This window comes from Ostrea edulis, chromosome 9 (assembly GCF_947568905.1).
Source record: "Ostrea edulis chromosome 9, xbOstEdul1.1, whole genome shotgun sequence".
Classification (NCBI taxonomy): Eukaryota; Metazoa; Mollusca; class Bivalvia; order Ostreida; family Ostreidae; genus Ostrea; species Ostrea edulis.
In genome coordinates, this window is record NC_079172.1 from 33,770,223 (window position 1) to 33,797,515 (window position 27,293).

A 27,293-nucleotide genomic window follows, 5' to 3' on the forward strand; every position below is an offset into this window, starting at 1 on the left:
GACAATATGATCGCAGATAAAAGAGGACTGCAGGCGACTCTGATGTGTTTTGCAGTTGAAACTCGTTAGAAGCTTTTGAATAAATGTTGTCTCATAAGAATATAAAAACAGGTTAGCCAATGAAGGGACACAATTCATGCCAATAGAAATTCTAACCGACTGTTGGAAGACCTGATTACCAAAGTATACGAAGATATTGTCAATGAGGAACTCCAAATTCTTTTTATATCAACTTCAGAGTACTTGTGCGTAGAATCAGAGTGATGTTAAGTAATTGTTTGAATGACTGATCACTAATTATGAATATTTCCTTCTTCAATTTTTATTGAAGGTGCAACTGTCTATTATGTCAAAAAGTTTAGTATTTAATTTATCGCGAGGAATGGTCGTGTAAAGAGTTGAAAAGTCATACATTTTGATGCAGATAATTTGAGAAAAGTTGTGAGATTTCAAATTTACAAAAAAAAATTGGGAATTTTTTATAATCCACATTTGATTTACACCACTTCCGGCACAGTATGTTATGGCACAGTATGTTTGATGTTTCTCCTTCACAGCTGTTAATATTTTCGTGAGTAACAACAATAGGGTCTTGGTAGAACATTTACTGGATCCAGCAATGTATCTTTGTAAGGGTTTTTGTGAAGTATGGAAACCCATTAAAGGTAGGTATACAGTAACTCATATTCATCCATCCCATTGACTGGGATATTAAATAGGTCTAAACCTGAAGCATGGTTTTGAAGAATATCATCTTTTGAAAGGGCAGTTGGAGTATAGGTACGATTACCAAAAGTATAATTATTGCCAAGTTCGTTTAAAATACTGTTGTAATAATGAGCCTTGAAACCAAAGACAGTCTTGTTACAAGCTTTGTCAGCTGGAACCAAAACATATTCCTCATGCAATCTATCTAATTCACAGTAAATGCTAAATTGGCACATCTGAAATGTTCCTGAGATGTCGAATGTTGAATATAGATTTTATTGGTGTACAAATTAAATGTGTGAAACTGGCTGTAATAATTGGTATTTCTATAAATAATACTTTATGATATGACTGGGCAGTTTATTGAAAAGAAAATTTGCCATTTTAAACGGAGGGAGATAGGTTATGCTACCAAATGTATTATTAGGAATTTTTAACGATATTGTTTTTTCTTCCCTCATTTTGCTTACTGTTCCACTGCTTGGTGTAATGCTAAAAACAAATGTGCTTACAATAAAATTCAATCTGAAAAAGACGTCAGCAAAAATACTTTCTAATTGAAATGCTCGAGATATTTTAACCTCCATTAGTTCTTTTATTTTCTTGTTTGAACTGGATGCCAATTAGGGATTAATCTTATTTTCAGAAAGGTCGTCTTTTCTGTGGAATGTTTTAAAGAATCAAATACCAGATTACCCCCATAAGAGGTGTCAGTCGTGGCCAAACCAGGTCAAATAATTACATGTCAAAATTGTTATATTTACCAAGAGCTAAAACTGAAAAATCATAAACGTTCATACGGCTACTCCAAATCCCAGATTTGAATTTGTCTACGTTTTATGGCTTCGGATCCATAACTCATTTGTAAAACACAATCCTCGTTACATACATGAAACGTGAAGATGACGAACAGTTATCAATCTCATAACTCCTATAAGCAATACAAAATACATAGTTGGGCAAACACGGACCCCTGGATACACCAGAGGTAGGATCAGGTGCCTAGGAGGAGTAAGCATCCGCTGTCGACCGGTCACACCCGCCGTGAGCCCTATATCCTGATAAGGTAAACGGAATTATCCGTTGTCAAAATCAGTGTGCCAAGAACTGCCTAACAATCGGTATGAAACACGTCAGACAGCATATGACCCAATGATAGGTTGTATTGACGAACTAGATCGTTATAACGACCATAGAATTTGCGAAATGCCGACTTCAATCGAGATTGTCGAAACCCCTGTACCATCAATTTGCTTGTCAGGAGCTTGCCTCGATTTAAAAACTGACTATACGCAGAACAAGCTCTTGCGTATCGAATCAGGTGAGAGATATAAACACCATATGCAGGTGATAATAGAATGTTGCTACATAAATATGGGAAGTTGACGATGGGGAAGCTGAAATCATCCCGTTTGTCATACAGTTGAGTTGTCAGTTTGCCGTGAATGTCTACTTTCAATAGAATATCTAAGTATGAAGCAGACGTGGACGACTCTGTGGTGTCTTTTATTTCGAGCTCACAGGGATATATCGAATCGACATATGAATGAAAGTTATTATTGCTAATAGACAAAACGTCGTCGATATATCTAAATGTCGAATTGAAGGTCACAGGAAAGATATTTTTTCTTCTCACGTAGAAGTTTTGGAATAAATTCTGCTTCATATGAATATACAAGATGTTTAGCAAAATAAAGCTACGGATGGCCACTTTGTTTGTCTGTTCATTGGACAAAAATGTGGATATCAAAATGAATGTAAATAGAACTATGATTAATCAACTGGAATTGCTATTAAGTTCGAAACACAATTTAAGTAGGTTTATAATGAAATATTCCTCTCCCTCTCTTTTTTCCTCTCCCCTATTCAATATCTCTATACCCGTTTCTTTTCTCACTCTCTCATTTTTTCTTTTCGACCTACTTTGTTTTTAATCCGACCTTTTTAAACAGCTTACTCTATTAATCTTTTATGAAACTTGACGAATTGTTATGTAGCTCTGCATTGCTGACAATTCTGTAATATGGGTAAGTACTTTATTGATTTTTTTTTTTACGAATTAACGAATTATTAACAAAAGTGATTTATACTTTACATTATTTATTATTTAAAAAGGTACTCAAATTTCTTCATAGGGATATTTTAAGGCTTGAAATCATCTTCTGGTTTATTGGTTTTTAAAAAAATCTCACAGTGACCAAGACAAATGTGACAAAGACATATAAATATATAATGATAATTAATAATACCAGTAATAATGATGAATATAATGATAATTAATAATACCAGTAATAATGATGAATATTTATACATGTATTTACCAATGTGCAGTCCGTAATAAAAAATTTGCTAATTTGATATATTTCCCGATACAGACTTTTCAACTGATAATGATAATCATGATAACTAATAATAATAATAATGATAACAACAACAAATAATAATAATAATAAATCAATTATTATGACAATAGTAATAATAATCATAATTACAATGATAAAAATTTCAATAATAATGATAATTCATGTTTAGGTTGTTTGAATTAAAGAGAAAGTAGACACAACTGAAGCTAAGGGTATACATTATACCATTTGCTTTGTTCATCAAACAAATCATCCTATACGCCCATTGTTTCTATATAATCCGATACAAACAACCTACACGTTATTATCAAGAAATACAAATAGAAATTTGCTTACAGAATTATACTTATTTTGTTTGTCTCATTCTGTTTATATATGCGGCATTCATTTTGCTTCTGCTTCATTTTCACTGTTTCGTAATGGCAGTATGCTATTTACTCTTTTAGCATTCACAAAACTAGGCTAAACATAACCGAATGCATTAGAAACAATTGTCTATTTACCCAGAAGTTTCAAAATCTTTACTTTTCTTAGCTTTTGTTAGGATTGCGAGTACAGGGAGAGTGTGATTTTATTAATTATCATTATTAATTCTTCTCTTTAAATTGATCATGATGCAGTAATTGGGCTTACTTTAATCATTTGTAGGCAGATAATTTGTTTGGCAAAATAATTTTTACGAAAATTAAATTCTTTTCGTGATTTTCTAAGACTGCAAAAATTTTCATGTTTACTTTTCATCTTCAAAATCGCAACATTCACCTTAAAATCGAAAATATACGGTCTTTGCATGCAATCCAGAACAATAAACTAACAATATTACTTTTAACTAAAATAAACACTTTGAATAAACACATGTAAACACGTTTGACTTTTATATGGAATGTAGCGAACTAGTACTGTTTTCACATCAACTATATAATCTTTATACCATTTTCTAATGCAAAAGTCAGGACATTAGTCAAAATCCCCATGATTGCGTGACATATTTGGTAAGTAATGTCGATGAATGTTTCACGGTCGATTCTAATCTTCTCTTTCTGTGACTGGTACTTTAATTTAAAACTATCATTATAAGAATTCCTTATGTCCATGTGCTATGTTTCACCCCTGTGCTTTCTTGACACAAAATATATAGTCTGTCATACATGTATATCTTAAATTGTTCCGAAACGCATGTATGAAATTGTGCGCAGAACCTCATAAGAAACTATGCAATTCGTTGTGTTCTGTGTCCCCCCCCCCCTCCCCATTTCGTTCTTTTCTCAATTTCAACATCATGTTATTATGTCATTTTAGATTCTATTTGTTTGAAGTACGACAATGGCTAAGAGAAAAGTACACTGTAAAGCACACTATCAGACAAACGGCTTTAGTCCGAGGTCTGATAATGGTGCTTGGCTGATATACATGTAAAACACGCTACATATGCCATAAAGTAGAATACAGTCTATATTTAACGACTTACGGCGTATCATAAATACAGCAAATATAACAAACGGTAACGAATATTAAAAGTCAATAAAGTTCTGTGTGATACACTTAATTTTAGCTGTTTTCATGGATAAAATATACCGATTAAGGTAACTCCATACTCGCATAAAATTGACAAAAGTAGAGAAAACATACTTATTTCCATTTAATAGAGTTAAAACTAATAAATCATCAAATAAAATATCTAGGTCATTACACTTCTTAAGATGTGAGACATATTTAAACCGAACCAGACATCAACGTCAAAAATTAGCAATAACTTAAATAATGCTACGCTATAAGATGACAAATAAAAATTCATCAAAACAAACCCAGAGCAAAAAGATGGCGAACAAATAAGGCCAACCCAAATGACGAAAAAGCCTATATAAAAAGATTGCATAGCACCGGAGTAAACCTCCATATTGAGGACGGAAAGTTGGGGTGATGGAGGGTTGAACAAAATGAAAAAACTTTGATCCGCTTTACAATTTGTATTCACTGAATCCCATGTATATGAAAAGGCTAACGTGTGCAAAACACAAGCTATCGCGTGCCTATCCAAGCCATTGATTGGCTAACAAACTTGAGGCCCCCAACGGGGTAAAGTTATACGAGGTCCCCAATAGGGCAAATGACACATATATACGCTTTAAACATAAATGCTATTATGTTCCATAATATTGATTTTATGTTTATCAGCTTCTATTACCCAAACTCTGCTCACCGTAGCTCGTTTTTGCTGTCATAAAAAATCTGAACAAAAGCATGATTGAGATTGAAAATTTGTCATTTATTACAATACCAAATGACGAAAGAAATCTTCAACATAAGATTTTGGGGGAAATCAGATAATACATTCTACATGAAAGTACCTGCAAAGCTAAATTACTCAAAGTCTGATTTCCCCCAAAGAAGACAAAATAACTTAAATAATGCTACGCTATAAGATGACAAATAAAAACTCATCAAAACAAACCCAGAGCAAAAAGATGGCGAACAAATAAGGCCACAAGATATGAAACACAGTATCATATCGGCGCCATCCAAGGTGAGCAGAGAGAAATAACTAGTTTGACTGTGGAGAGTTAATAAACATTTATAACACATGAACAGTTAAATACTGACCCGATTGCAATTAACAGTGTATATGGTTACCAAAGTTGACACATTCCTGTGCTATAACATAAAGGATATTGTATATAACAAGACATACTTTGGACATATCTGTGTATAAAAGGATAGCGTAACTAAGTGAGTCAGTAAGGTATATTGCACCAACCACATATAGCAATGTATACAGTACCAATGTGTAGCATATAAAACAGAATTTTTTTTCTCTACAACTTGCAAAAAAGAATTACTACAAAGAAAAATAACAGATACCAACTTGCAAAAAACCTATTTTGTTTAAATATTTACATAGTACCAAACTTTTTTGCAGCAGTTAAACACTGACCTGCTCGAAGTCTTAAATTGATATAACAGTCAATTGATACAGTCCTTAGCAGCAGTTAGACACTGACCTGCCCAAATTTTCAATTGATATATGCACGCAAGTGATGCAGTCTTTAGCAGCAGTTAGACACTGACCTGCCCACTGATATATGCACGCAAGTGATGCAGTCTTTAGCAGCAGTTAGACACTGACCTGCCAAAGGTTGTTGCTGAACCTGAATGCGCCCTGACTATCAAGTAAAAAAAATATCAGAGGATGGGGTAGAAAATAAGTTAAAGGTTGAAAGCAGGTATTCTTATGTAGCGACGAAAGGCATTAGAGTTCCATCTGCCTAATTGTTTGATCAGATTCTCAGAATAACCCAGACTTGTGGCATATGTAGCAGCACCTATTCTAAAACTATGACCTTTGTACAACTTTGGGTTCAGACCAGCAAAGGTTGCAGCGGCATAGAGTTGAGTGGAAACATAAGAATATGTAACAGGGTTTCCCCCTATGAACTGGAATAAGGGTCCCGAAGAATGCTTGAAATGTGATAAATAGCGATGTAGAGCTGCCACAGGGCACATTGTTGGATCTATGCTGCTCTCAAGTGTAATGACAAAAGGATTGTTATGTTTCTGATTTTTGAAATGATGTAGAACTATCTGCACTGATTTCAGTAAAGAACCCTCAAATTGAAAGGCGACATTTGACCGCTGCACCACCAAACTGCTACTTCCTGCAGATTTTGAAACAACTTCCCCAAGGCGAAGGAATGCATGAAAGCATAATTTAAACAGAGCATCTAATAATATGCAGTTGGCTTTTGCTGCAACCGTATGAGACAAAGCCGCAATAAGTTTTGCTAAAATATCTTTCGTTATCGGTAGCCTTGAGTCTACAGTCCCTGCCAATTTGTGACAACCACGCAGAAGTTTCTTTACTACAAAGGCTTGAGAAGGATCTGGCAAATTGAACAATTTGTGGACATAGCCCAGAGCAGATATGTGTGATGATATAGTGCTTGCACTCAAATTGGATTGAAATAAATGTCCAATGAAGTTGCATACATCAGAGACTTGAAAAGGTAAGTTAGTTTGTAATTCAGGAATAGGTCCAAAGACCGCCTATATGCAGCTCGAGATGCCTGTGTTAAGGAAGCTGTCAGAATATGAGCTGTTGCTGAAGTTAAATCTGCAATAAATGTTCCGGAACCGGGGTGGGATACTGCTCCAAATATGGAGCTTGGAACCGGGCTGTCTGAAATTGAAAACGAGAGAGACTGTCTGCAATTATGTTGCATTTCCCGGGAATATGTTTTGCTTTGAACAAGATATTCTTACATAGACACACTAACACTAGTCTGCGGACCAAGGCCATTAACGTTTTATCTTTGCTTGACTGCTTATTGATAATGTATACAACAGAAATGTTATCAGAAAAGAAAAGAATTCTCCTATTTGTAAACATGAGCCCCAGATTTCCAGAGCAAGAACTATGGGATAAAGCTCTTTGACTGCAATCTGACAATGTTGCATGTGTTCTAGACAAGGCTGAGCAAACCAGGAGGCGCCTAATATAGGAGCATATCCCCTAGTTCCCGATGCATCAGTGTATAACTGTAAACAGTCAGACGAATCCCAATCCAATGGCAGGAAAACAGATTTGCCATTAAAATGGGAAAGAAAAAGTAACCATGTAGCCATATCTGCCCTTGCTTCCTTAGTAAGGCGGATCCAATGAAAGGGTTTTTTAACACCCACCACCAGATCAATCAGACGTCTAAGAAATGCCCTACCAGGTACTACTACAGAACAAGCAAAATTAAGTAATCCAATAAGTGATTGCAAATCACGAAGTTGAACTTTTTTCCTATGAGCAAAATTTTGAAGACACTGTGTCATTTTTGTTATTTTGTCAGGAGGAAGCCTGCATTCCATGGCTACTGAATCTACCTCAATGCCATAAATTGTAACTGTTGTTGATGGCACTATTGTTTTGGCCATGTTGATGGGAATACCTGTTTTCTTGCACAGGTACAAAAAATTTGTAAGATCATCTTTGCACTTGGAAGATTTTGCATGTGATATGAAAAAGAAGTAATCGAGAATGTGAGAGATGCCAGATGCATTGTATTTGGTATACATAATCCACTGCAAGGCATTGCTTAATTGTTCAAATATTTGACATGAACTGCTTGCTCCCATAGGTAGACATCGTTCATAATAGAATGCAGAATTCCAAACAAAACCTAATAAATGGTAATCTAAGGGATTGACAGGCATGATCCTAAAGGCATCCTTAATGTCAGACTTAGCCATAAGTGCATGTTTTCCGAATTTTTGAACAAGTGAGATAATCGTGTCAGTGGAGTCATAAGTAACTGCAGAGGCCTCTGGGGGGATAAGAGAATTTACAGAATGACCATGTGGATAAGAAAGGTCATGGATAATCCGAAATTTCCCAGGGTCCGACTTAGGGACCACCCCCAAGGGAGAGGTTTTAAAATTAGTAACAGGAGGAGAGGGAAATGGACCATGTATTCTCTGAGTGTCTAAACCTTTTTTAATATATTCCTCTATCACTTCCGGGTGTTGTAATGCAGATTTATGATTATGAGGTTCATGCGTGTCTGGCGAGCCAATGCATCCTAAACGAAAACCATGGGTTACCCCATGTATCAAAAATTCTACTTTATCAATGGGGTATCCTTGGAGCTCACTTTGCAGGTTTGTTGGGTGTATAGGCGTTGGCAGATTGTTTTTGCCTGTTGCCTCCTTTGAAATGTTGCTTTTCCCTTTGAAAACATTTAGATTTTGGGTGTTTGCCGGTACACTCTTGACAAAGGTGAGCGTATTTACAGGAGTTTGATGCGTATTGCTGACCTCTGTTAAATGTGAAGCAGACTTTACCCGAGAAGAGACGAAAAGGATTCTGTTTCCCATAAGTCTGGTTTGCTGGTTTCCAGAAACCTTAAACCCCATAGAGGCTGCCTTGAGTCTTAATTCTGGGACAGAATTTTCCCAAGGCAGTGTGTGAGATTCTCTGAGCCGCCTAAACCTCTCATCATAGCCCCTCCAGGCTGAATCAATGTATATGCGGCTCATCTCCCTCACTGAAAAACAGTACTTGAGCAGATTCCCAGCCTCCTGGGGATTTTTCTGTATGTAAATAGTGGAGAAAATCAAAAAAGCATCAGTCCACTGACTAATGCTGAGGTGTGATTTGTTTTTAGATGTGTGCTCCACATAAATTTTACCAGCTTTGATGGTGATAGAGAGTGGTTCTTTAGATTGATCAGGAAGAAGTGAGCGCAAATCAACAAACTCATTTGCCCAAATCTTATTTTTCAATTTAACCGAAATCGTAGCACCTAAAGGTACCGCATCTAACATCTTGATTGGTGGAGACCTTACTGACTCACCTGAGAAAACTACATCTAAAATCGAACCCACATTAGAAATGTTGGGGGTGTCCATGGGAGAGACAGACTGTGGTCCAGGTAGGACATTGGTAGCCCCCACACTATGGGTTCCACCTGACACTGTTGCTGAGGTCATTGTGGGTGTTGCAGCTTCTGGCTGGCTCCCCTGTACATTGTTTTCGGTAACCAACTGTTGTTCCGCCTGTCCTTGGATTGCTTGTTGTTGCACAATGTGTCTTGCCAGCTCCGCATAGTCAATCATTGGCACCACACTGGACAGTGGATGATGGTCTAGTTGTGTAGAAGGTCCAGGAACATCATTGTTTTCCCTTGCTCTAAGACGTTTACGTTTTGCAGGGGTCTTTGACATTTTCCCTACAATACATATGCATGAAGTATTTGCTCTCAACATATTCAAATTATGACATCCATATTAGCATTATCATCAACTGATGTTGAAAATACTATTTCAATAAATATCAGAATGAGATGATTGATCTTAGCAAAATTGTAAGCTGCACCGAATATAACTAGATGTGCTGTAGAAGAGGAAAAGGTGTTATCACCCATCATACAGTTTGTAGTATTATATAATGTAAAACGGAACTAACATCATCCATAGATGAGAATCAGCTGCTGTGCTTACAAATATGTACACCTTTTTAGACATATGCACTAGCCTCATCAGCAATGAACACCGAGACTTGCGTCCAAGGTAGAAAATGAAGGGACATAAATAAACAGCAGTATCACACAAATGTTGCATTAAAGCGAGTTCATTAAGAATAAGCTGAATATGCCACTTATTAGCTATATTATATATATCCTCACCAATGCACACACAGCATGAATTCACTTCTAGTGATGAAAATTTCTTACTGGACAATAGAACAATGTATAAAATGTTCCTTTAGCATGTCTTAAATTTGCAGGTTATGTTATATGTAAAACATATATCATACATATATGAAAAACCAGGTCGTGCTACCCAAAGGAACTCAAATGTTTTACCCATATGTAATGTGTCAAGTTTCAGCAAAATTATACTGAAAATTACCACAGAGGGAATAATATCCTTAACCATTGACCTGCCTCTTAAATGTGTAATAGTTCATGACAAGTAGTCTGGTATCCTAGAACATTAAATCCTTAATGTTTCTAAACACTACTAAATATCCATCATGTAATGTATTCACCAGCATTAATGCACACTTTGTATGTTAGCTGTCTGCTACAGGATTTTAAGGCAAGCATGCAGTATATATTTAGGGAAACATTATATTGAATGTTTACCAGCTAAAATGCAATGCTAGTAGAAGGATAGCAACAGAGCAAGGGAGATGAGAATAATTATAGATGTATACATTATACTCGAAGTTTCAAATGACCTTCAAGTACACATGTACTGACTATTCACAAAGCAGTATACCTCAGTGATACACATGACATGTAAACATACTTAATGTTTAATAGGTGATGTAAGTACACATTATACTAAATGTCTAACACTTAAATGCACTGCTCGGTTGAGGATAGCACCAGGGTAACATATATCAACAGTTTAATGCATTTACTAGTAAACATGACACTGAATGTTTACAAACTTAGTATGATTGCCAGGGGTAATGCAGCACCAGACGATAGACTAATAATCATATATGTAACTACCTGTAAACACACTGAATGCTTCCATGTGAGATTAAGTCAACATTATACTGAATGCCTCCAATGAGATTTAGGTGAACAAACTGAACATATACTGAATGTTTCAATAATATATGAGATTCAAGTGAACATTATACTGAATACTTCAATATAGGATTTAAGTGAGCATTATACTGAATGCTTCAAAATGAGATTCCGATGAACATTGTACTGAAAGTTTCAATAATCTATGAGATTCAAGTGAACATTATGCTGAATACTTTAATATAGGATTTAAGTGAGCATTATACTGAATGCTTCAAATTAGATTCCCCTGAACATTATACTGAATGTTTCAATAATCTATGAGATTCAAGTGAACATTATACTGAATACTTCAATATAGGATTTAAGTGAGCATTATACTGAATGCTTCAAAATGAGATCCCTATGAACATTATACTGAATGTTTCAATAATATAAAATTCTGAGAGTCAAGTGAACATTATACTGAATGCTTCACCATGAGATTTAAGTGAACATTATACCGAATGTTTCAATACTCTATGAGATTTAAGTGAAACACTATACTGAATGTTTCAATACTCTATGAGATTTAAGTGAAACACTATACTGAATGTTTCAATACTCTATGAGATTCCAGTGAACATTATACTGAATGGTTAAGTATGAGATTTAAGTCAAACATTACATGAATGTATCAGATATATATCATCAGCTGATATATTTAAATAGGTCCTTAGAAGTAATGTCAACAATTGCTGCCGACTCTGACCTATTGAAATTTGAGTTAATGCTGCAAATTTTAATATAATGATACTGGCCTTAGTTTTTTTAGCTGTTATTATAACAGCATTCCTGATGCTTCTCAAGAACTTTCTCATAGGTTGGCAATTGGAGGGCGTTGATAATAAATGAACTCCGTCAGGTCGAGGAAAGAAAGATCCTGCCAAAATCCTCGATGGAGCCAAAATATCAACCCCTGTAAATTATCTGTCATTACACGTAGATGTTTATTAATGGCGATGACTTGGGAATTGAAACGCTGACCCGCAACGTATGGTAAACGACGCAGCAGTTGACCAATTAACACATGTTTAACCCCAACTCCTTCGTGTAAAAATTTTGCAACAGCGACAATGTCCGTGGCAATCTTAAGAGGGTCTGAATTCACTTTAATGTCATTTTCCCCGATTTGAATAAAGCAAATATCTGGGATGGCGGAGGGGAAACTAAGTATTGTAGCATCCCGGGATAAATGTGATAAACGTAGACCTCCGTTACCCCTCATTGTTACGGAATATGCACCCGCATCCAAATTCAGATTAGAAATGTTATTTCTGATTGTGAATTCATCCAATCGCCTGATGAAGGAATGTCCCAAAATCACAACATCCATGATATGACCATTAGCCATTGTTTACAAAACGCACGCCACTCCAACGCCAACACTGTAGGAAAGTTCACCGAAAATACCAGCTCAAACCGAGCGAATAGATACGTAACTGAAGTTAACGAATCCGCACAGTCATTCAACTTACTTGTTGTTATAGAAATTAAATTTGGATCCTTCGATTTGAACAAAATGAAAAAACTTTGATCCGCTTTACAATTTGTATTCACTGAATCCCATGTATATGAAAAGGCTAACGTGTGCAAAACACAAGCTATCGCGTGCCTATCCAAGCCATTGATTGGCTAACAAACTTGAGGCCCCCAACGGGGTAAAGTTATACGAGGTCCCCAATAGGGCAAATGACACATATATACGCTTTAAACATAAATGCTATTATGTTCCATAATATTGATTTGATTATTCATATTTAAGTTAGATTTTTGAAATATTTTATGTTTGACAAGAATTTTTACGATAACTATCGAAAAAGTCTCCAATAAGATGTATGTTCCTATCATGCATAAATCTGGATAAATCATTAATTTTGTAAAATCTTATGACGTCACATGAGGGTGAAATTACTTTAACTTATACACCCTTCACGAACTAGAGATACGGAAGCACAAGAAAGAGCAATACAAGTTTGGCAGCAATTCCTTACGATACCAACGTCACTATAAGTACACATACATGGACTCGCAAATGTTTACCTAAAGTATTATATATGATAGTAATGATAAGGATGATAAATGTATATAGTATTATTATATAGCTAATAAATAGTCTATTATAAAATCTGCGTAAAATCTAGAGAATGTTAGCGTTCAATATCCTGAGAATTTATTGAATGCTAACTTTGCATTGCGTAAATTGTGTGCGCCCGAAACATTCCGAGTATGAACATTCAATAAAAGCCAAAATGACAGGCGACGGTCCTCTGAATCTGACAGAGCCGGTATTTGATATATTAATTTGTTTAAACAAACTGTTTTACTGTACATAAATTATGATGTCCCCATTCACAAAATCAGTTTGCTTCATGCATTAATGACTGGTTTAATATTGAACAGTTAAGAAATGCATGTTGATATTGCACGCCTTCATCTTAGATGCCAATATTGATAAATTATCGTCTATTTTGGAGTATTTTGAGTGAAAAGGAATATGATTTAACAACTAATACTTTAGCTATATAATAAAAGGGTTATTGAACTTATATTGGTGAATATTGGCACTCGTTGGCTGTCAAAATGCACTCGTAAGCTCGTGCATTTTGACAGCCAACTCGTACCAATATTCACCAATATAAGTTCAATAACCCTATAATACATTAGTAATGAATAGTATCATACGTTCGAATAATTCCGAGATTTCTGATTGGCTGATATTGATCAAATCAAACTTTAAAAGTAACATGTGTTTCGAGGTGAATATTTTCCTCAACATCGAACCAAATTTAAATTTCCGAAATGATACATCATGCTTACTCCTCCTAGGCACCTGCTCCCACCTGTGGTGTGTCCAAGGATACGTGTTATCTATTTTGTATTGTCTAGGAGTTATGAGATTGATCACTGTTCGTAATCTTCACGTTTCATGCAACAGATACGCAATTGCAGTTATGGACAAATTCTGAATAAATGTAGAATATGAACAGGTATTATGGATAATTACTGTTTTGAAAATATGCTGATACGTTTCAATTCTAGGCACCCTTCTTCTGGTAGCGATGGCCGTGCTGGCTAGCACTACTGCAGTTCTAGGTAGGTGGAAATCGTAAATTTATAGAATGGAAGATACAATGGTGTGCTGTTATTCATTGCGTCATTTTTTTTTTATTTTCACATGAATTTATTGATGTCGTCATGGCTTTTGATAATGTCATCAATGTCTGCTTTGTCCTGTTAACAAAATGCCTCAAAACCAAAGTTTAACATCTAATCTACTTAATGTATTGTGTAAAATCAGCTAAGGGTCTGGAAAAGACACCAGTGTGAGACATTCTGTAAAAGCTACCGAAAAATACAAAGAAATATTTAAATCATGTAAATTTTCAGTGAACAAAAAACAGATTTACATGTAAAAATTGTGTCAAATCAGTCAACACATTCAAAAAATTAATTCAAAGTCCTAGCATTGTATAATATACACAGTATCAATTACTGAACAGTAGATAATCAAATTTGTCTTGTTCATATTACAAAGATGATTTGTTAAATTCAAGTTAATCTCATTCAAAAGTTTATAAAATATCATAACATACACACCATTTACAAAATTACTGAGAATTTCCACAATTCAACCTTTTATAGTGAATTAAATATTACAATATATCATTCAGACAAATTTCAAGGATAAAACTTGCATCGTTACCTCTGTCTATGACTACAGAATTCCGTTTCAACCTCGAGCAAACGATGCCGGAAATGAAAGTACATACATGGAAAACAAAACCCTACATAATCTGATATGAAAATTCCGGATTGACATAGTGTAATAACACTACAATGTCTACTAAATTGGTATATACATGTATTTAAACAGCTAGCATATTCATGTGACTGTCAGGTGTCACAGTTATATAGCAAGTTTTATTTTTCTCTTCTGTGTATCACTAATGTAAACAAAAATCTAACGTGCGTAAAACTGATTACTGATGTAAACGAAGTTATTATTTCTCTGTAGCTGTCGGTATGAAGACATATATATATAGAAGATGCACTATGATTATTCATACCCCGTCCTGCAATTAGATTTATGGTTGGCCAGTATTGCAAGCGGGGAAGTGTAGAAAACATAAGGAAAGGAAAGGGGGCAAAATTTCAGTGCCAGAGACTGTTTTAGGCTTTTAAATTATTAAAAGAAAAACAGAGGGAATTATCAAACATAACTGTTTTGCTATACCAAAAACTGGGATTGTCTGTCAAATGAAATTTATATAAAAGGGGATATTTTGGAAGGGTTTGTTCAAAAGTGCATCAGAATTCGAGATGGGAACAGAAAAGTACGAGTGTCCTGTGTAGAGGCACTTAATACAAACCTAGAAATAATTACTGTAACATATACAATTTTAATCATGAAAGCAAAATGGATTTGGAGACCGATCTTCATGGTTTTAAAGGTAAGCAAAGAATGAATGGCATGTTGTCTCTCACAACCTCCGACACCAAAGTTTACTTTAATGATATGGGATTTCATTACTTTGAAAAGGTGTGGGGTACTGTGGCTGTTGCAGAGGGTGATATAAATACCGGAAAATACGAGTACTTTGATGAACAACTTTTGCCAGTTTTAATACGTCATTTTCCTCCAGATGAGTAATGACAACGGCCCCATTCACAGAGCCCGAGTCGTTCAAAAATAAAACTGACATAATAACATGCATTGAGTGGTTTGATCCGCTCAGTATTCGTATTTGAAAATAACTAAGACATCTGTTTAACATTAAAACAAGAAATTCTTGTCTAAAATCAGCCGTAAGCAGCCATTCCACGTATTTTGATAAACATCACAACTGATTAAGTTAAAGGTGTATACAGATCAATCCCCAGGCAAATACATAAAGGTATGGGATCAAAAGGATATATAACAAAATATGGAGGTAAGAAAAATACATCGCAATTCTTATTTCTATCATTCCGAAGAGTCACGTTACTACGGACGCCATTTTGAATTTTTGATGATCACTTATAGAACATCACTGCAAATATTCTTATTTTAACTTCTAATTGTCGGGAGTGGTCAAGAGATTTCAAATAATATATAAAGCGGTACAAAAACAACAGGTGATGCAATACTTTTTCGTTCCTTGTTTAAGAATTTGATGGCAAAGATATTAGGAACGTACATACATGTATCAGGATGTAGTCTTTAGATATCGATACCACCCTGTAAAACTCCTGTCTGTTACAATGTTTAAAATATTTACATGTATGTCTAAGCGCAGACGATATCTCAGTCAGGCGTCTGTACACCGTTATGCTTAGTATACAACACGTTTTCGAGACAGCGAAAAACAAGTAATTTAAAATGCCATTGGAATGATGTATGGCTTCATATTAGTTTTCCCATATTTCATAAAAAAAACGTCTTATATGTGTTTTCTCTTTCTAGGGGCGCCTGACAATCGGGGCACAGATTTTGTTATAGGTTTTATGGATAACTACATCATGGGAAGCCATCTTCAGTGTGAACTCTTTGTCACAACAGCCCGCACTACCAGTGTTAGTGTTAAAGTAGACTCCCCAAAGTGTTCCAGCCCAAGAATCTCATCATCGTTCTCCATCACAGCTGGTAATGTTAAGCAGTTGTTATTTGACTACAGAATAAGGATGATTGGATCAACGAAAGGCAGCAAGGGTAGATATATGTACTTATAATCATACAAGTTTGTATATTTTCATTCTATATTCCATGAATCTTCTTCCTTCCTTTCCTCCATCTATCCATCCATCTATCTAACCATCATTTCATTCATCCATATCATCAATCCATATGCATCACTCCTTCATTCTATCCAGCTGTCTGTCTTTCCATCTATTCATCCAATCATAGTAAATATATTTGGAATTCACAGTGTGGAAAACGTTTAGCTTACTGGAACATTATGACATAATATGCACATTGAAGGTATCAGAGTCACGGCTTCGGACGAAATCGTCATTTACGGTATCAACAAAGAAACATATTCCAACGACGGTTTCGTTGGTATTCCAAACGACGTTTTGTCTGATGAATATTATGTTGTAACATGGTATCCCCCATACAGACAATGTCAGCTGCTGGTGGTCGGAGTAGAGGATTCCACGTCGGTTAGCATCACTATGGGACAATACATGGGAAGTCGATACGTCGACTATAACAGGAAGAGGTACTATAAGGGAAACACAGTAAAGGAAAACCTGAATAAATACGACACTTGGCAACTGGTTACTACTGGAGATCTAAGCGGAAGTTTCGTCACAGCCAATAAACGCATTTCCGTTTTCTCTGGAAACAAGAAGACTAACATTGGAGCAGGAGGGTCTCAGGATCACTTGGTTGAACACCTTACTCCTGTAAACACCTGGGGTAAGAAGTTCGCAACTGTCCCTATTCCAAAAAGAACCATTGGGGACTATTTCAAATTCATCGCTAGTGAAGACAACACCAAAGTCACCATATCGGGCGGTTACTCGTCTTCTTTCACCATTTCCAAAAAGGGCGGTGTCGTGCAGAAGGTAATATCGTCAAAGGCTTACTGTAGGGTAGTCGCAGACAAACCCATCATGTTGGTTCAATTTGTCCAATCCCAGCTCAGCTCAAGCGAACCTTCGGATCCCGCCATGATGATTATTCCGCCGTGTGAACAATATGGTGCTGATTACACATTCGCCACTCCAAAATACTCCCAAGGCTCGTACGAAAACTACTTCATGTTCATTGTAGAGGAAAAAGAAGCCTCGGGTCTTAGAATTAACGGCAAATCATTCCCCGTCAACACACAGTTTAAGAGAATCTCGGGAACGACACTTGTCGGGGGATACATATCGGTATCAGAGGGAACTCACACTGTTCGACACATTTCACCTATTGCAATTTTTGGAGGGTTTTTGTACGGAAAGGCTCCGTATGAAACGTATGGATTCACCACTGGTATGAGAATGGCAAAAGTGAACGCTGTAAGTAATATCACTGTGTTTTGTAATGAACAAAATACACGGGAAAAATAAAGAAAACATGCTATGTTGCTGATACCTTAAAAGTCTCGCAAACTAATTATTTGACAACCAAATGAAATGTAAATGCTATAAAATGTGTGTGTATGAGTATTTGATGTTTACATCTATTATTTTATCATATCATCTGCAATACGTAAATGCATTATTTTTCAGATATGTATTCCTACACCGACCGTGACTGGAGACGGTATTGACAACGATTGTGACGGGAAGATAGACGAAGAGCTCTGTACTCCAGAAAATAAAAACAAAGGCTAGTGGCAATATATTACATTGAAAATTAGTTTTTTAAAATATATCTAATCCCTTGCCTGTAGTGATACCATTTGTACAGGAATGACAATCGATCGAGAAATCCTTGATGCTTGAAACTAGAGAATACAGTTAGGGACGTTTGGATTTACACAATTTGACTATGTCTTACTTCACTTACAGATGACGATGGTGATGGAAAAATCAACGAAGACTGTGCAAAACCACCTCCAAGTGAGTGATGATGTTGTCAAAGCAAACCTAACCGTGCGTATCGATAGAGAGAAGGTAAATAGATTCTAAACCAATTATTTTTCAGTCGATGGAAAATGGTCGTCTTGGTCGTCGTATAGCGCATGTTCCGTAACATGTCAGCCGACGTCAAGAACAGTGTCTGGAACTAAAACTCGAACTCGAACCTGTTCAAATCCGGCCCCTGCTTATGACGGAAAACAATGTTCTGGAACTGGAAGTGAAACAGTTTCTTGTACTCCAACAAATCCCTGCCGAGGTAGGTATCGTCGAATATTTTTAAATTAAAACATATATCACAATCTTCTAGTCTAACAACCATAGATGCTCAAGAATTTTAACAAACTAATGTACGAAACAAAAATGATGATAGATTTAAAACTTTTATGGCAAATGATTTCTATCTTATGATTCTGTATACATTTTAGTTGATGGGAAATGGGGTTCTTGGGGTTCCTATGGCTTTTGCTCTGTGACCTGTGGAAGTGGAACGAAATCCCGCGTGAGATCCTGCAACAATCCAGCGCCAGCAGGTGGCGGAAGTAATTGTCCAGGAAGCTCTACGTCATCCGCCACGTGTACTCTGTCTGCCTGCCCTAGTAAGATTTCCCCAAAAGAGATTACAATCTTTTTCCATTTCTGCCGATTGCCAACTTTTGTATTGTTATAACAAATTGTTTTGTATCTTTAGCGTCGTGTTTATCATATAGTTCCTGTCAACATTCCGTCATTTTATATAGTAACTGCCAATATTCCGTCATTTGATATAGTCACATCCAATATTCTGTCATCATATATCGCGACTGTCACTATTTCGCCATTTTATATAGTCACTGTCAATATTCCATAATTTGATATCGTTACTTTCAATATTTCGTCATTTCATATATTCACTGTCAATTTGCATCATTTTAAATCGTTACTGTAAATATTTTGTCATTCTATGATAATAATTCATAGTTAATAATTATGCCAGTCTGGAATATGATTTACTTTTTCGTGCGCCTGCGTGATAAGTGAATAAAGTAATGACCATAATTTTTCCTAAGAAAAATTATCCGCGTTGATATCAAACTACTGTAAGATATCAATCAAACAATAGGTATTCATACATAACTTGTGTATTTTCTTTTCAGTCGATGGTAATTGGGGTAACTGGGGATCCTATGGAAGCTGCACTAAGTCTTGTGGCGGAGGAACACAATCAAGAAGTCGATCCTGTTCAAGCCCCGCCCCCCAATATGGTGGAAAATCTTGTTCTGGGTCCTCCTCTTCGTCACAGAGCTGTAACACGCATAATTGTCCTAGTAAGTGCGCAGAAGTGCATGTACATGTATCTTTTGTCATCAGGAGATGAAAATATTTCAATTGTTGGAGGAAAATAGCACCTGTGAGTTTCTTGAAAAGGAGTGTTTGTAATAGATGCATCGATGTTTTTAGTTAGAATGATGAGACCAAGGATAATTTAGTTAGAAAGATGAGGCCAAAGCAGATTCAGCTAATAGATCAGTTCCCCCATGTTTCAGTAAACATAGCGTTAAGAAATATATTCTTACCTATGCATATATGTCAATGGACTCTTTGTTTTTTTAGTCCATGGTAACTGGGCCTCCTGGGGTTCTTACGGAGCATGTTCTCTCACATGCGGTACAGGAAGACAAACAAAAAGCAGAACATGTTCCAATCCGGCACCCCAATATTCCGGAAATGATTGTGCCGGATCATCAACAGCTTCCCGTGATTGTAACACACACAACTGTCCAAGTTAGTGGCTAGCTATTTATATACACTAGTCTATATAAGTATTGTATTGAAACATGACTTTGCAGATGCCTTATCAACAAATATGTAATACAGATCCAATGATAAATTGGATAATGTTTCATAAAAGTGTAACGTTGTAATTCAACCTTAAATGAAATGCTGTTGGGGAAGAGGGGGTATAGAAAAACTGTTTTAATCTAATATTGTAGTTATTCAAATACCTTTCAAATTCGGTGTTCAAATATTGTCCATGGTCCACTCTCTCGTCAAAAAGCTGTCATACATATTTTTGTCCAAGTGAGTATTTTAGAATAAACCTTAATCACACATTGTAAGGTGGGTGCCAAGATTAATCTGAACTGATTTATTATATGATATTATACATTGTAGCCTAGTTATTAATCCCCTTCAAGATATGTGCATGAAAAAGATAAGAATACAAACAATTAGACCATGGGCCAGTAACACATTACCTCCCCCCTCTAGGGATTTTTCTACACTATGATTTTGTGAAAGTGTGTATAAAATAAAGGTAAATGAAGGTTGTTTGATAAATTTATGTTGGGGCGTTTTCAAGATATGGCCATTTGAATTTATAAATTTTTTGGCAAATTCAACATGGCTGTTACGGTGTTCCATACCGAAATAAAGACGACACATTGTAAACACAAACAACGGGATAGGGAATGAGAGTACCAAACCCCCGTATGTTTAACCCGGACGGAGTTTACTCAAGATTGAGCGGAGGTATAAATGTCTAGGTGTTGCGTGATTGGCTAATATCAAGAGTGAAATTATTTGGAATTGAAAGAAATATTATAGAGGTTCAAATTAATTGTCAGGATGAAAAATTATCGCACAAAATCGAGAAATGACTGAAGAAATTACCATGGTAGGGGTGTGCTTAAAATGAAGTGTGTAATTTACTGCAGATTGCTATGTGTTGTAAAAAAGTACAAATATGGCCTATAAAAGGCACGGGACCTTATATATTTTTTGTCATTTTTTATCAACACTTGGAATGAACTTTGAAATGTTTGCGGTCATTTGTTTAAAATCGATATAGTTAATTAGTGAGAGGGCCAAAGGTTAACATTGAGGTCTATGGGAAATGAATTGGTACTCTTTTCCCATAGGGACTTCCCATAGAGGACATTTGTGAGAAATACGTATAAAAATAGAAGACAGTGTATTATGGAAAGTGGTACATATTTTTGAATGTCTACAAATTCATGTCTTACGAAATTATCCAGTGTATACTACATTCCCAAAATATCATATACCTATTAACATATGAATTCAATACTAAATAAACAGTATGAAAAACGGCTCATTCCTAAATACTATAATCCATAGACCCTATCTTTATATGGTATTTATGCAATCTTGAGTTAGAAAATATAACTTTCAACACAAAAATCGTTGTCCATATTTCCAGGTCTCACACGATATATCTAATGTATGGAAGCCCGTAAATGTATATAATCAATAAAAAGAAAGCACATGGATTACTTTTGAGTATACAATGCAAAAATGGGGGAAACCCGGATAAATAATGGCTCGAATATTGAGAATATGACATATTACAAACAATAAACTAATTTACGAATAATTTAGATTAATGAATTATATTAATCTACAAGTGTAAAATAGATAAATATATTGTCATACGTAATATTGAACATCTTATCATCTTCACCTTGCATTGAACACCTTTTCAATTTTAGCTTATTTATAAAGATGTCACATAAGACAGAGTCTCAAGAATAATGAAGGCAGAGATTATTTACTAGCTTTAAATGGTGCCTTGCATGGTTTCTATGGCTGGTGTTATAATAATTTACAAATATTAGTTACTAGAAGTAAAACTTGAGCATTGACGAATTTGCACCGAGTCAAGTGAACTGTAAGACTAAGAGACGTTCAATCAACCTGTGTTCACTATCGACACTTTTCCCCGCCCATAAATGGCTGTTCTGTAACAAAGGAACTCAAGTACAAGGAAAAAACCACAAACTGGTAAAGTGTGTGACAAAAGCAGTAGAAGCCATTTAAAACACTCTGCATAGAATAAAAGTGACTATAACACAATGAATTAGTTGGTTGCTTGTATATTGTTTAACGTACCGCTCGAGAATTTCCACTCAAATGGAAGCGTCACCACTGCCGATGAAGGGCTGCAAAATTTAGGTCAATGCTCGGCACTTACAGCCATTGAGCAGGGAGGGATCTTTATCATACCACACCTGCTGTGAAACGAGACCTTGGTTTTTGCGATCTCATCCAAAGGACTGCCCCATTTAGTCGCCTATTACGATAAGCAAAGGGGAACTGAGGACCTATTCTAACCTGGATTCCCACGGGACAATGGTTGTTTTTTTCCCCATTATTCGCCTCTTACGACGAGCAAAAGGTACCGAGAACCTATCCCTTTTAACCCAGATACCCACGGGACAACTATAAGTAAAGTTCAGTATACTGATTTGGTTGTTAAAGGGGGGATGTTTTATCCAACCTGTAGAAAAATGTACATTAAGTCCGATGATATGAACAAGTCAGAACCTAAAATTGATATAATTCTTGAGCATCATGGAAAGGCATTTGACTTTATCCGAATATATGGAGATAAATATCGTGTAGAATTATGTGGTTCAGAGTATGACAATGCTCAGAGAGAGATACTTGTCATTTATCCCGATTCATATAACCGTGATTACAAAACTTGAAACCTAAATCAAAAACACAAAGAACATTTGGTAGCAAAATTGAATTTCGGAAAACTCCAAAGGCGAACTATATAATCTGCATGTGTTGCTACTGGATTTGAGTTAGCTCTTTCAAGTCAAAGAATCTGCTATGATAATCAAAAGGCAGATTTCTGACTGCCACAAAATTGCCATGCAATAACTTAACATGGCCACCTCTCCATCATCTCTGAATACATGTACATGTGTATATAATATCTCATTGCATGTCTCTCTCCAGTCGTATCAGGCAACCCATCTTATTTTCAATGGCAGAAAGGTTTCCCAAATCGTACTCTCAGGACATATGTGTCTCAGCTATGGATGGCAAATGGATATTACCTAAGTTGTTTAAAATGATTGCACCATCTGACGAGAAGTACTAAGTTAATTACACTATCAAACATGTTATGTCACTGTAGATTTATTGATTGTATCTTGCTTTACGTCCCTCTCGAGAATGTTTCACTCATATGGAGACGTCACCAAGACCGATGAAGGGCTTCTTTAGGCCTTTACTCGGAGCTTACACCTACTGCGACACGGGAAATCCGTTTTTAAGATCATCTCCAAGGACTCGTGACATTCACACCTGATGCCGAGCGTTTGACGATGGAAATGTCACTACCTGTTTTAACGACTTAGGTTTGTCGCGGCTGGTTGTAGAAGTTACTCACAGACTCAAGAGTTTGAAACTACTATTTGCAATGCGATTACAAATTCTGGATTAATATTGCATGCAAGAATATCTCTTACAAATAACTCAGTAATTCATATACCTCGCCTTAATGTCAAACAATTTGATATATAAACAAGGGGTTAAGTTCTTTAATGCAAAATACATTTTTGCAAATGTCCATATTGTGTTTGTAAGATTCTCGAAGTTTTTCCAATTCTAAACAATACTTTAATCACAAATTTCATGAGTTTGCCCCAAAACTTGAAAAGGTCCCTTTGCATTAATGTCAAACAATCTTATTCACAATTAAAGGGTTACATACTTTAAAAAAATAATTGTTTTCAAATGTCCATATTATTTATATATGATCTGAAGAACTTTTCCATTTTTCGGCGATTTTTAAAGAAAAAAAAATCATGTTTTAGCCCCAGAAGTCATAAACGTCCCCAATTATTTATGTCAAACATCTTGTCAATCAAATTGTGACATAAGTTCACATAAAACTTGTTTGGAAATGTGAATGACATCTATATCGGATGTGAAGAGTTTTTGCCCCCCAAAATCGAAAAGGTCTCAATGTTAACAGTCTGATTTATAGTTAAAGGATTACAGACTTTCAGAAAATAATTGTTTTCAAATGTCCATGTAATTTATATAGGATCTGATGGAGTTTTTATTTTTCGTCGATTTTTAAAGAAAAAAATCATGTTTTAGCCCCAAAACGCGTAATTGCCCTCACATTATAATGTCAAACAACTTTATATATAAACAGAGGGTTACATTCATTCACAAAATACTTGTTTGCAAATGTCAATGACATCTATATCGGATCTGAAGAGTTTTTTTCCCAGTTTTTGGCTATAATTTTTTTCAAATTTCATGTTTTTTGCCCCAAAACTCGTAAACGCCCCCACGTAGAAATGTCAAACAACCTGATTTATAATCTAGGGACTATGTACTTTCGAAAAATACTTGTTTGCAAAAATCCCTAGGGGGGGGGGGGTTCCCATTACCTTTACTAGCCCATGGTCTAAATGATCAATCTCACAACTCCTATAAAAAATGCAAAATTAAGAGTAGGGCAACGAAGGACCACTGAACATACCAGAGTTGTGACCAGATACCTGGAAGGATGAAAGATCCCCTGTCAACCGTTTACACTCAATGTTAGTCCTATATCGGGTAAATGGAGTAATTGGTAGTTAAAACCATTCTGTAACGAACGGTTTAATTGGTGTGAAACATGTCAGAGAGAATTTTATCCGATGCCAGATTTTGTTAATAAATAGGATCACTATAACGACCATCAAATTTGAGAATGCTTGACTTTAAACGAGACTAGATGAAAATGTTTTCATTTATGTATGTACAAAAACCAGGACCAAGCGTCTCAATTCCAATACAATAGAGCCTAATAGTTGACAATTGTATTCAAACAACCATCCATTCCCCCCAAGGTCTGATATTTTGAAAATTTTAGAATATAAATAATACTGTTCGTTATCTGCATTTATTCACATTTTCTTTAAATGTCATGGATTGAAATATCAGAAATGTTCTTAATTATGAAAATGACGGTAAATACCTGCATATCGAAACAAAATAACCAAACATAATTTGTGTAAATCAACACATTCAATCCAAAGTGAAACAAGTTCATTATCATTTTTTTGTATTTGCAAAACATAGATTTTTAGAGTCACAAACACATATCATAGACCTTCATTGAGTGTTTACATTCCTACTGTGTTTGCGGTTATCAGTATGATGATGGCGTCACTAAAAGTTTCATAGCTAAAAAAAGTACCACCTTCCTTAATAATATCATTAATGTGTCTGATATTATTGTCGAATATAAATGTAAAATACGTTTTCTTACTAATATGGATCATAGGGTTGTAAAACAAAGGTGAATCTGTAGTAACATCAGACTCGGTACAAGTGTTCTGTAATTCGATCCAAGCCGGGGTTTTGGATTTTGCTTTCTTTATAAGATTTACAAGCTTCATAACTGTTCGTTACATACACTATTATGTATTCTATGAATAATTGCATCCTTAGGATTGATATTCCGTCTTTTTGAATACTCAGTGTCAATATTCTGTCAATCAAGTCATTGTCAATGTTTTATTTATGAACAAGTGAAGATTATTGATTGTCAATATTGTTCTAAAAATTATAATCTTCACCAATGCTTCATTATTGTCTACAGTCAGTGCCTATGTTATGTTACTTTATATACTCACTGTCAATATTTTGTTATTTTATAGAATTATGCCTAGTTTTCCGTACTTTATATAGTCAAAGTTAGCCATTGTCAGTCTAAGATTGATTTATCTGGTCGCTGTCAATGTTTGTCATTTTCAATCTAAGATTGATTTATCTGGTCGCTGTCAATGTTAGCCATTGTCAATCTAAGATTGATTTATCTGGTCGCTGTCAATGTTAGCCATTGTCAATTTAAGATTGATTTATCTGGTCGTTGTCAATGTTCGTCATTGTCAATCTAAGGAAAATCTATAGTCACTGTCAGTGTCAGTCAATGTTAATCTAAGATTGATCTATATTCATTGTCAATGTTAGTCACTGTTAATCTAAGGTTAATCTATATAGTCCCTGTCAATGTTTGTCACTGTCAATGTTAGTAATTGTTAACACTAGTCACTCTCAATCTAAGGTTTATCTATATAAGTACTGTTAATGTTAGTCACGATCAATGCAAGGTGAAGATAACGAACAGTGATCAATCTCATAACTCCTATAAGCAATACAAAATAGATAGTTGGGCAAACACGGACCCCTGGACACACAAGAGGTTGGATCAGGTGCTTAGGAGGAGTAAGCATCCCCTGTTGACCGGTCACACCCGTCGTGAGCCCTATATCCTGATCAGGTAAACGGAGTTATCCGCAGTCAAAATCAGTGTGCCAAGAACGGCTTAACAATCGGCATGAAACACGTCAGACAGTATTTGACCGAATGCGAGGTTGTACTGACGAACTAGATCGTTATAACGACCATAGAACTTGCGAAATGCTGACTTCAATCGAGACTGTTGAAACCCCTGTACCATCAACTTGTTTGTCAGTAGCTTACCTCGATTTAAAAACTGACTATACCCAGATTGATTGATTGATTTATATAGTCAATGTTAGTCACGGTTAATTAAAGTTTATCTATATCGGTACTGTGAATGTTAATCTATAGATATTGTCTATGATAGTCACTGTAAATAACTTGTAATCTATAAAATAGTAATCCTTCATTCCATTATCACATTCCAGGTAGTCTGTTAATATCACAACAGTCTCGGATAGGTTTGGGTTTTAGTGTATCTGCATGATAGGTGAAATAAGTGATGATAATAAATTTCCTAAGAAAGGGCGTACTCATTGCTATCAAATTATATAAA

The 27,293-nt window shown here is 35.6% G+C and overlaps 2 protein-coding genes across 2 annotated transcripts in view; one reads left to right on the forward strand and one right to left on the reverse strand.

Annotated features, from left to right (window-relative positions):
• LOC125660350 (SCO-spondin-like) overlaps positions 1–27,293 on the forward strand; it is a 71,303-nt gene that overhangs the window by 37,688 nt on the left and 6,322 nt on the right. Inside the window, exons 14-17 of the mRNA XM_056150717.1 lie at positions 18,762–18,953; positions 19,123–19,293; positions 19,831–20,001; positions 20,288–20,458. Of these exons, the coding sequence (XP_056006692.1) occupies positions 18,762–18,953; positions 19,123–19,293; positions 19,831–20,001; positions 20,288–20,458 (705 nt within the window). The remainder of the gene's footprint in view (positions 1–18,761; positions 18,954–19,122; positions 19,294–19,830; positions 20,002–20,287; positions 20,459–27,293) is intronic.
• Positions 4,371–10,639, reverse strand: LOC130049928 (uncharacterized). Its single transcript, XM_056148168.1, has 2 exons — positions 9,410–10,639; positions 4,371–7,245 (listed from the first exon to the last, which is right to left on the reverse strand). Exons 1-2 carry the CDS (start codon positions 9,819–9,821, stop codon positions 7,016–7,018), a joined length of 642 nt encoding a protein of 213 aa, XP_056004143.1. The 5' UTR covers positions 9,822–10,639; the 3' UTR covers positions 4,371–7,015.

Excerpts from the sequence above, each read along its gene's own strand:
- LOC130049928 (XM_056148168.1), bottom strand. The coding sequence starts at position 9,821 with ATGTTGAGAGCAAATACTTCATGCATATGTATTGTAGGGAAAATGTCA. Across the intron at positions 7,246-9,409 it reads TTTAGATGTAGTTTTCTCAG|ACAGCCCGGTTCCAAGCTCC; the intron begins GTGAGTCAGTAA and ends TTTCAATTTCAG.